Source organism: Merops nubicus, unplaced genomic scaffold (genome assembly GCF_000691845.1).
Source record: "Merops nubicus isolate BGI_N331 unplaced genomic scaffold, ASM69184v1 scaffold14016, whole genome shotgun sequence".
Classification (NCBI taxonomy): Eukaryota; Metazoa; Chordata; class Aves; order Coraciiformes; family Meropidae; genus Merops; species Merops nubicus.
In genome coordinates, this window is record NW_008617024.1 from 3559 (window position 1) to 14773 (window position 11215).

At 39.1% G+C, this 11215-nt stretch overlaps 1 protein-coding gene across 1 annotated transcript in view; it reads left to right on the forward strand.

Moving 5' to 3' along the window:
• Positions 1-684: 684 nt before the first annotated feature.
• The window catches only part of NRD1 (nardilysin (N-arginine dibasic convertase)), a gene marked incomplete at its 5' end in the record, with an annotated part of 23249 nt that continues 12718 nt past the window's right edge, over positions 685-11215 (forward strand). Inside the window, 13 exons of the mRNA XM_008943017.1 lie at positions 685-1000; positions 1171-1252; positions 1559-1712; positions 3391-3464; positions 4655-4750; positions 5348-5470; positions 6951-7008; positions 7989-8062; positions 8239-8308; positions 8709-8786; positions 9222-9342; positions 9421-9479; positions 10104-10158. Of these exons, the coding sequence (XP_008941265.1) occupies positions 685-1000; positions 1171-1252; positions 1559-1712; positions 3391-3464; positions 4655-4750; positions 5348-5470; positions 6951-7008; positions 7989-8062; positions 8239-8308; positions 8709-8786; positions 9222-9342; positions 9421-9479; positions 10104-10158 (1360 nt within the window). The remainder of the gene's footprint in view (positions 1001-1170; positions 1253-1558; positions 1713-3390; positions 3465-4654; positions 4751-5347; positions 5471-6950; positions 7009-7988; positions 8063-8238; positions 8309-8708; positions 8787-9221; positions 9343-9420; positions 9480-10103; positions 10159-11215) is intronic.

Here is an 11215-nt window from a genome sequence, read left to right on the forward strand (position 1 = left end):
GAGCCTCGGTGCTTGCGTTCCTCAGCCTGAGGAGTTGTAGAATGGTGCTGAACAGGAGGCTGGTGGGGTTTTTTTGCATATATACACACACAGAGAACTGTTGCTTCTGGGTAGTATACCCAACCAACCTGCTGTGACTTACTTTATTAAGCCTGCAGAGATCTAACTCATGCCTGCTATGTCTGTGGACCCATTTAATAAAAAGCATTAATAAAATCAAATCAAATAAAATGGAGTCTCTGGGGCCTATTTAGAGGCAGACTAAGACCTTAATGCTGTCATATAATATATGTTTTCAAGAGCCTGACAAGCGTAACAGGCTATTGAAGCCTGGATTTGCCTATTCTGAGTACGTGATTTTTTTCTTGAGTGAGTGCTAGTAGCTTAAACATGTCACAGGGAGAGAAATAAAAGCTCTAATCGGTGTCTCTGACCTTATGGGGAGAGGAGCTTCTGCCACTACTTTGAAGTGCTTTTTTCTTATTCTTATAGCTGTTAAATAGCAGAAGAGTGTTTTTACTTCCCTGCTATAAACTGCTCACCTTCTTAGCTACTGTTACATTCTCATTAGGAAGTCTCAGGTCAAGAACACAGAACTGTCATAGGCAATAAAGAGATTTTTGCTATTCTGACAATTCAGCTTTGAGAAATGAGCATACTAATTGCAAATAATTATTCTTTCAGGTATATCAAACTGCAAAATGGCTTATGTGCGCTTTTGATTTCGGATTTGAATTACTTGGATGGTGCCCCAGCTGCTTTATCTGAGGAAGAAGAGGAGGAGTACAATGATGAGGAATCTGAAGAGGAAGATGATGAAGACGATGACTCCGGAGCTGAGATTGAAGATGGCAGAGAAGGTTTTGATGATGAGGACTGTGATGAGGAGGATGAGGACAGCGATGGAGATAACGAGGATTTCAATGATCCTGATGACAGTGAATTGGAAGAGCTAGCTGAAAAGGAAGAGACAAGGAAGAGAGGCTGTACAGAAAAGCAGGTATGTACTGAAAGCTGTAAGGTGAAAAATAGGTAGTGAATTTTCTCATGGTCTGAAACCTTGTAATTAGGCATTCAGACCAGACTTTTTTTAATGTGCATTTTACTTCTGTCATTTTCCTGAAGTGTTTCTTGAAGTGTCTTTTACTGAGAGTGTTGTATTTTCTCCAGTCTGCAGCAGCCCTCTGCATTGCTGTTGGCAGCTTCTCTGACCCCGAAGATCTGCCTGGATTGGCACACTTCCTGGAGCATAGTATGTATCTGCTCCCAGTTCTTCTTCTCCAGCTTCAGTGCAAAATGAGTGCAGTCTAGCTCTGGATTTTCTGTAGTATTTTGGTACCATTTCAGCTATCCCAGAATTATTTTCATTAATTAAATAAATTCGTGTTTTTATAGTAGCTGAAGGCAGATTGCACAGTCTGTTGCTGTTTGGTAGTTAACCTTTGTGTGTGAGCTGTTGGTCAGTTGTACATAACACTGCTGAAGAGGGGCTACTGTAGCTGCAGTTAGGAATAACAAATTAATGTCAGCTTGGTAATTTTGCTGATTTTTGTTCCAGTGGTTTTTATGGGCAGTTTGAAATACCCAGTTGAGAATGGGTTTGATGCGTTTCTGAAGAAACATGGGGGTGGTGACAATGCTTCAACTGACTGCGAGCGGACCATCTTCCAGTTTGATGTGCAGAGGAAGTACTTCAAAGAAGCACTTGACAGGTAACTTCATATACGTGGTGATTAAGTGTCAATGAATGTTGGTATGTGCCTCAGGAGCTTGGTTGTAGCTGGTCAGTTCTTCGTTTTGGGATGATTAAGACTGAACTTCCGTAGGTACCCACACTAGAGAAGTGGATATTGAGTATAAGGAAATATTATTTCCCTTTTGAGATAGTGCTGGTGTAGCCATGGTGTGATTAGGTAGGATCCATGGGTAAGTCTTAATGCATGTAGCTTTTTGATTTTTTTAGCACCGTTACACTAGTGGCCTTGATGACAAGTGAAATCTTACTCAATGTGACAACTGTTCACAAGGAAGTGCTCCCAGAATGCCAGTGACGCATTCTTCAAAGTCTCTGTCCTGATAGTGGTTTTTTTTCTGTTTTTGTTTCTTTGTTTCCAAGTCTAATCCATTATAGTGGGTGGGAGGGCGGCCTGGAATGTTAGGATACAATGTGTGCCTCAAAAGGATACCTTTCACCCAACCCACCTGATTGGGAGAAGTGTGTAACTTTAGGCAGAAAGTATTGAACAACTTCTTCTGTGCTGTTCCCTGAGTTGGGACCACAGAGCTACTCCTGTTGACCTGGTCTGCTCTAGTGAGAAGAAATGACTCGTTCGTGGAGGTGTGGCAGCAGAGTATTCTTCATGCTGTAAAATGTCTCGGGAGGAATTAAACTTGATCAAAATACATTCCTGTGATGATGCCAAGAACAAGTGTTTGCACATTTTACCAAGTATTGCCTAGATTTTACTTTACTGAGCCAAATTCAGCTTTCATTTGCCGATTGGTCCAGCTTTCCTAGATGTTTGGAAGTGTGAAGGCATCAAAAACTGTAATTATGATATGTCACAACAGGTCACTTAGTGCAGAGGAAAGACAGAAACTAGGAGTTGTTTAGAACAGCATCTGATATAAAGAAGATAAATGGATGCTTTAAGCACTTGAGGATCTAAAGAAACTGAAAGACATCACTTTTCAGTAGTCTTTAGCTTAATGTCAACAATGTGTTACTGTTAACCTGTTGCTTCAACCAGTTCAGTGCGTCATTAAAAAAGCTCAACAAAAAAGCAAAAAAAATTTCTGTGGCAGCCTCTTGCAGAGTCTCCATTCACTGCAGATCTGTCTCTTTCCATTGCTCTGCTCACTGTGGGTACAGAAAATATGTATCTGGATGACAACACTGACTTTTATAGTAAGTGATAAAATTGTGATGGATATAAAACCTTAATGTTTCAGGACTTAAATCAACAGTTTGTTGCCTAGAGTTAGGAAGAAACTTTCCCTGCGATCATGATGTTCCTAATGAACAATCAAGGATTTGCTCTGAAACATCTGATTCTGGTCCCTGTTAGGGCCAGGAACCAGCCTAGATGGATCACTTGTCTGATCAAGTGTGATCATTCTTAAAATGCAGAGGCAGATAATCCTGCACCTGTTACTGGCACATCCTCCTGCCTCCAACCCATTCGTTCCAACCCTGTGAAGCGGGGAAGCTCTGCCCTTTGGGTTTTGGTGGCATCACTAAACTGGGTTTTACCTTTCACAAACGATACAGTATGTAGTAAGACAGGCAATGTTATAAACTAAAGTAGTAGTTGTTTGGTTTAGTTTATGGGGTTTTGCCATGCCTTAATAGACACTGAAGAAAAGTATGTGGATTTTTCCGTTTTGTAGGTGGGCACAATTCTTTATTCACCCACTAATGATCAGGGATGCAATAGACCGAGAAGTTGAGGCTGTAGACAGTGGTAAGTAAGAGTATCTTGTCCCACATTAACAAAACCTATTTTGTAACACTGTTCTTTGGTTTCCATTCTGGACTCCCCTTCTGAGCACTTCAGTCAAGGCCACCTCACTCAACAGAGAGATTAAACTCGTCAGTTTAAGTATAATGGATATCAACCATCTTTACAGAAGAAAGGCTGAACATAGTGTCATCAGTGCGAGAGTTTACCATCTTATTTCTTGAATTAGAGGTTAATAATTTTAAGTGGTTTGGCAGTAACTGGTAGGGCAGCTGTATGAGCAGGTGGATGCTCTTCAGTGAACAACATGCCTAGAGCTCCAGCGTAGCCTCAGCGCTTTCTCTAGTCCTGTGTAGAGTTAATAGAGGAAGTTGAGATGATTATGCTCATCTCCTAACACCTTAATAACTACAAAGTCACTTCACAGAAGGAAATGGAACCAGGCGTAAAACTGAGAGGTGTGTTCACTAGATTTTCTCGTATTTAGTGAACACCTCCAAACTACCTGTACAACCTCACTGTTTCATTAAAAAAAAAACGTTATTGCCACTTATACCAACTGGTTCAAATATTTATTCCAAGTTGTCCCCTTCATCTGTCTTCTGGCAAGGAAAAGTGGGCAATCTGATCTTTAGGTAAGTGTCAATATAAACAAGGACCTGTCTTTGAGTTAAGGTGTGATCCTTCAACAGCAAATTTATGCCATTGCTGGCACTGCCTTCATCGTGCAGATCCACTCCTTCCAGGGTATTGACACATAAATTATGTCATCTTGATGAACTGTCTGCAGAATATCTCAGCCAAAAGAATTAATTTAAAGATCTGCTGTGCATGTTTCTTATTATCAGCAAAAACAGGAACAGGAAAATGCAGTTCAAGAGGGTGAATTCTTGCTTTTGGCAGAATACCATGTTTAGAGTAGCATAAACTGATTGTAAAATTGCATTTTTTGAAACTGTCTTGCATAGCTTTCAATTTCTTATGTCATTATTAGGCTAGGAGTTGTTCTGTGTAATATATGGGAGGAGCAGGTTTGTAATTGTTCCCTGGCAGTTTCAGGGTCAGCCCTGTAGAATCTTGATAGCCTTGTGTTACCATAAAAATTTAACAAATGGGGTTTTGCTTTGTTTTCTTTTATGGGAACATGACCTCAAATTCTGATGCACATCACTGCAAATTCTTTGCATTAACAGAGTATCAGCTAGCAAGACCTTCTGATGCAAACAGAAAGGAGATGCTTTTTGGGAGTCTTGCCAGGCCTGGACATCCTATGAAGAAATTCTTTTGGGGTAAGTTCTGAATTTATATTATGAAGTGATGATAATACTTTAAGTTTTTAACCTCTTAAAAGATGCTTTAATGTGAGCTGTCTTATCACAGCAAACACTAGACTTGCTCAGAAGTATTACAGCAATTACTGGGTTTACAGTAAAATGTTTGAGTGTAAAAGCAATTGTCTGGTTCTTAAGATTCTTTTAATTCTGTTACTGCTTTTTGCTGACATTAAATCTTGGTTGCTCTAGCTGTATAGTCATGTAACTTCCTGTTAATGTGAAGGTGGTGCTCTCTGAGTCATGTCTGTCTTGCCTAAGCATGTTTTTTACTGTTAAAATTTCCTGGGAAAAATAAAGTATTTCTGACTTTGTTTCTAAGGAGGCTTTTTGAAGTAAATAATTCGTTGTTGAGTTTGCAGCCGTGTGAGTGGAGCAGGAGGGAAACGGGTCCTTCCTCTCCTGGACAATGCAGTCCTAGTGCAGGTCTGTTAAGTATCTTTAATGTGCTTATCACTACTAGATTCTGTGCCAGGGGTGGAAAAGAAGTTCTTGTTGTATCTGGTCTTGATGTAACCACTGTCTGGATAACCATCCACCTTTTAATGTTTACAGGTAATGCAGATACACTCAAGCATGAGCCTAAAAGGAATAATATTGACACCTACACCAGACTGAGGGAGTTCTGGCAGCGCTATTACTCGGCTCACTACATGACTTTAGTTGTCCAATCTAAAGGTAAAATTAGTTGTTCCTTAAAAACAGGCTCATTGGTGTAGTGGTTTTGGCACCAGTTTGTCTGCAGCCCAAACTGTTTTAGTGGATTATCCAGTGATGCAGGTAGTGTTTACATTTTAGCCTGGTTTCCAAATAAAACAAAACTTGAGCAATTGTGCTGTGTTATTGTCACTCTTGCCACTTCTTGAGAAGCTTTTAACTGAAACTGTTGAGTAGATTCCAGATTAACATTCAGAAGGTAAAATATAAAAGATAATATTTTTAAAAAATAATTTTGTAGGAACGTAGAGGGAGACCACTTAAGTGACTTAGCGCTGCTGGTTTTTCTGCTGTCAACAGATGCCACAGAAAATGATGGGGAGACTGAGACTGGGTCTCCTAGTTGTTTTGTTCTGTTTGGGGCTCTTTCAAAAGAAGTTTCAAAATAAAGCACATTGCTCTAGGAAGAATAGAGATCCTAAATCTTGGAGTTTTTTTCCCTGTAGACTGAAAAATTTTGTGCAGTTGGAATAGAGTTTCATTTCAGCCAAGAACTTCAGACCTGTGGGTCATTTCTGCTGAGAATAAAAGAAAGCTATTTCTTAGAAGTTAAGCATATAGTAGAGACCTGTGTTGAAATTAAATGAGTATATTCAAGTTATGTTTGTGCTTATGGGTTTTGTTGAATGCTAAAACTGATTGCAATTCCCATCTGTAAAATGGAGATGATAATAATAGAGGTGGTAATTCTTCTCCTATGCTTTCATTCTCTGTCTAGACTGTAAACTATTTAGGGCATTGAATGCCTCTTGAATAATCACTTATGTAGTGATGGATTCTAATTGTGGTAACTGATAGCCGGCCATATCAACTTTGTATTTCTCTCCCTTTTAAAACAAAAGGGGAATCCTCCCCCCACCCTGTCCTGCCTCTTTTGTTGTTGTTTAGCATATGCAGCATCCCTCTGGGAACACAGAATCTTGCTTAAACAAGCAATTTCCAGTCAGTCATTTAAAAAAACCCAAACCTTAAACTTCCAGTTCTTGACATGTTCCCCTTAGAAAAGAGGATGGGGAGATGGAACTCTTAGCACAGCAGGACTGCATCTGGGTGTGAACACTGTTGTGTCTGCTGTACATTCTGGAGTGATGGAACGTGGCCAGCCAATACTGGTGATTCTGTAGAGCCCTAAGTCAGTAATTCCTTCTCCCAGTCACACCAGATACTACTGAACTTTAAATCCCAGTTGTGTCAGCCTGAGATTTCAGCACTATATACGAAAAGAGAGCTATGACCTGAAACATACATAGTTCAGTGAATATTAAGAATTGGCTCAAACCAACAGTTTTGAAGCTTATAATTTAGAATTATGCATTTTTAAAATATACTGACTTGCAGCTTCTTTAAAAAAACTGAACTGGTGAGATAAGATAAAGAATTTCTCTTTGATCCTCAGGAAATTGTACTTCTGGCTTTCTTTTTTTTTTTCTTTCCTTATTAGAAACACTGGATACACTGGAAAAGTGGGTGACAGAAATCTTCTCTGAAATTCCAAATAAGTAAGATTCTTTGATGCATAAAGGCATTACAAGTTGCAAAAATATCTGTTCTTAAAATGATCTTTTTAAAAAAAGTATCCCTTAACTAGAGAAACTAAGGAAATTGATGTTTGTTAGTTAACATCCTTCTCCAGAAAGAAAAAAAAAAAGGGCAACTTTGGAAATCAAAGACTGGCATTAGTTGTTTCAGGAAGACTTTGTTGATGCTTACCAATTATTTAGCCTGCAAGCTGTGTGGTGGGAACTTGAAGCACTATTTGCTTAGTATGTGCCCATACTTTGAATTTATGATAAAACAGTCAAACCTAGGTTATCGTTTTATGTTGCTTATCTTTGCTTTATGTCAAAAATAATAAGTGTTGAGAGAAATTGATTTTAAGTGTCATCCTCAGGGTGGCAGCTGGTTAGAGCTTGATCTTTTTTTACTATTTCTCTCTAATATGGTGTCTAAAAAGGGTGCTCTGCAAGAGCTTTACTAACTTGAAAAACATGTTATTTCCCCTGTCATTTTATGCTTTTGCAAGATGTTTGTTTGAGACTTGGGAAAGTCTAATGCCAGATGGGGAGACTCGTTTGTCTCTTCTGACACCCATCTTCCTCCTTTTTCTTTACCCACAAGACAATCCACTGGGATTCTCTGAATCCAGGGCGGACTCAGGAAGTTGTTTACTGTGCTTGGCTTTCCTTTCCCCTGTTAGGAAAGCAGGCTTTTTATTGTAACCCCTTGGACTGAAGGAGAGGGAGGGGTTGATGGACTGTCTAAATCTTTAGTAATGACTGCTGTTGAGGCAAGTGAATGCCAGGCTCTCTTCCCCTTTGGGCTGGGAGGCCCCTGGGCTGCAGTTGTTGTTCAGGGCCGTTTTCTGGCTGCCTGCTGTACAGCCCTGTCACGTCAGAACTAGGGATGGTTACATCTTGTGATTATCTCAGTGTAGCCTTTAATCCTGGCAGTAACATAACACGTTAATTTTGCTTTTAAGTGGTTTACCCAAACCCAGCTTTGGCCATCTGACTCAGCCTTTTGACACACCAGAGTTCCACAAACTTTACAGAGGTAAGCAAAATAGATTGTTTTAAAACGTTTTGAATACCTAGCTGCGTATTTTCTCTGTGTGTAGAATAATTTTTGTGGTTCTGAATAACTTCTAACCGTTCTTTCTACATTATGTTAAATTTCTTACCTGTATCTGATCATATCTGGTTCTATTCAATAAATGTATTTGTGTTCAGTTGTTCCAGTCAGGAAGGTTCATTCGTTGAATATCACCTGGGCGCTTCCACCACAGGAACAGTATTATAGGTATGGTGGTGCTGCATTTTACTTCTGCTGTGCTTGTGTTGTGAGTAATGTATTGACTTTCACAGCCACCCAAAGAATCTTAATTGTCTGTGTTACAGATGACTTCAGTTCAGCTAGGAGAACAGTTTTAAAATGAATTAAACTGATGCAGATATGGTTCCTTTTATAAATTGAGTGGAATTGGTCTGCAGCAGATTAACGTCATTCCTCACTGACGCAGATCAGTCATTATGTTCTGAACTCCCACACTTTTAGCTTATTATCCCCAGGCTGCCTAAAAATGCAGAACTTGCCATGAAGAAGCAGGCAGTGTATATTTTAGTCATTTGTCTAGTGATTGAGTTCTTTCTGTGGAACTTACTACCTCCTGGCATTTAATCTCCTTCAAATTTTCTTCTAGGGTGAAGCCACTTCACTACATTTCCTGGCTGGTGGGACATGAAGGCAAAGGCAGTGTTCTTTCTTTTCTTAGAAAAAAGTATGTAATTTTAAAGTATAGTAATTAAATGCTTTGCTGTGATTAAAGTCAAGGCAAATTCTGATTTGTATGTATGTATTTCCTAGATACATAAAAGCAGAACAAGTCTGCTTTATTGTATCAGCATTTTATAGTGATATTCTTTAAACTTATGATAGACTCAAGTAAGAAGTAAGTGATTTCTGGTCTGTGATCCATGGATCAGCAATATCTGTGATTAATCTTTAAGAGATCTCCCAAAGGTATCTTAGATTTTTCACTGTTTTTCTTAAATCCTGTGTCCTGAGATTCAGATCACATCTTTATGCTGGAAAGCTTTGTGTAAGCTGTAAACAGATTGAAAGCCATTGAATTAAGTTGTGATAATGCTAATTGTAGTTAAGTTCAAATAAAGCTGAAATGAGTAATCAATAAGTGCCTTGAACTCCTCCCTAGATTCTGGGCTCTTGCATTATATGGTGGAAATGGTGAGACAGGATTTGAACAGAACTCCACTTACTCCATCTTCAGCATTTCTGTGACTTTGACTGATGAGGGTTACAAGCACTTCTATGAGGTACGTTTTACTGCAATTTGATTTTGTTGATCTTTTCCTAGTGTTTGGAAGAACCAATTTGTTCCTTTCTGTCTGCAGGTGGCCCATGTTGTATTTCAGTATGTGAAGATGCTGCAGAAGAGAGGGCCAGATAAAAGGCAAGTGTTTGCCACTCATTGGATATTTGTGAGATTGTCCTTCTCCGTTATCCTTTAATTTCTAGTGTTTATACTTTTTGTGGGGTTACTAGAGCATAAATGGTGAGTCAGTAGTAAAGCTTGTCTGTGTGGGAAACATATCAGTTGAAAAAGTTTAACAATGAATTTGCTGAATGTTTGTGCTTGTTTCTTGACGCTTTTAGTCTGATTTATTGTGATCCCATTTAGAATTTTAATAAGCCGGACTAGCATAGATGTAAGATGCAATTCTGCCTTTAGATAAATTTGTTGATCCAAATCCGTGGAAGTCAGGACTGTGATGTTCTGCTGTTGGTCATAATTTGGTATCAGACTTTAACTCTTTATAGTTGACTGTTCCTCTTTGGAAAGTAGCAGTTTTCTGCCATCTGAGAAATGCCCTTTTGGATGGAAGGGAAGTGTGTGTAATACTGGCTTCTGAATGAATTGTTCATATAATATATTTATAAATAATACCGAATACTGAATGAATTGCTGAACTCGCTCTTGATGCCTTCCCTAAAGGACTGCTTTTTTCAGATTTTTGATAAATGTTGTGGAATAATTGAGGAAAACTCCTTTTATTCTCTTCTCCCTCCTTTACAGAATATGGGAAGAAATCCAGAAGATTGAAGCTAATGAGTTTCACTACCAGGAACAGGTATTCATCCACTATTTTGTGTTGATATAGGTAAACCATAAAAAGTACTTCTTTTTAACTTTGAAACACATTTTCAAAGTTCTGTTCCACCAGAAATTCACTCAATGAGGCTGTGTTTTGCTGTAAGAATCTCACTTTTCTTAAGCTGCTTTGGCACTGGTGGTTTCTGGGCATACAACGCAGTGTTGTGTGAAACACTTATTGTGCTGGTGACCTGACCTCCCAAAGGCCAAGATCCTAATCAGCCCCTGGTCTGCACACTGAAGCGTGGGTTTGTGTCAGGTCTTCCTTGGCTTACTCAAATAGCAGTTAGCAAAAAACCTTACTCATTTTTGTTAAAAGAAGGGAACGCAATTTAGGTAATTTAAGAAGCTTCACTTCATTGATTTTCTTTCTCTCCATTTAGCTGTGTTGTTTCTTATTAGGTAGGTTGTATTTTTGGATGGCACTAAAATGTACTTCTGAGAAAACAGATCCATATGCTATGTGTATGGCTTGAAAGCATCACTGAAGCTTATTGGTTTCTTTAAAGTACACAAATGCAGGAAGGAGGGAAAAAAGTGTTGAAAGTGGAGGGTTTTTTTTCTTTCTGGATGCTCCAAGTGTTTTCAGGCACTCTGAAGACCTGCCAGTCAGCTGTGAGCATCAGGATGTTAGAAATGTCATTTTTAGCAGTTCCTTCCATCTGTAGCTCTGCCTTCAGAGGAGGCATGTGGAGGATATTGAGTGTCTCAAGTGTCCTTTGAATAGCAGAAGTGGTGTTTGCAAGTGGTACAGACAGCAAGGACTGCTGCCAGCAACCCCAATGATAGATAACAGAGCAGTGGATTTCTTTGGTAGGAACAAGTTTACACTGATTTACAAGTGCATTTTTTTTTAATGTCATGTGGTGGAGTTTTTTAGTGGAATACAACTTCTGTGAATTTATTAGCAAAGTTCAACTACTACAAAATTACAACAGACTGTCTTCTCCTAGCAAAAACTTTCCCCAGAACAGTAGAGAAGAACTAAAAGGTCTATGAAGGATGGCTGTTTAGTGTGTTGGACACAGCAGGAA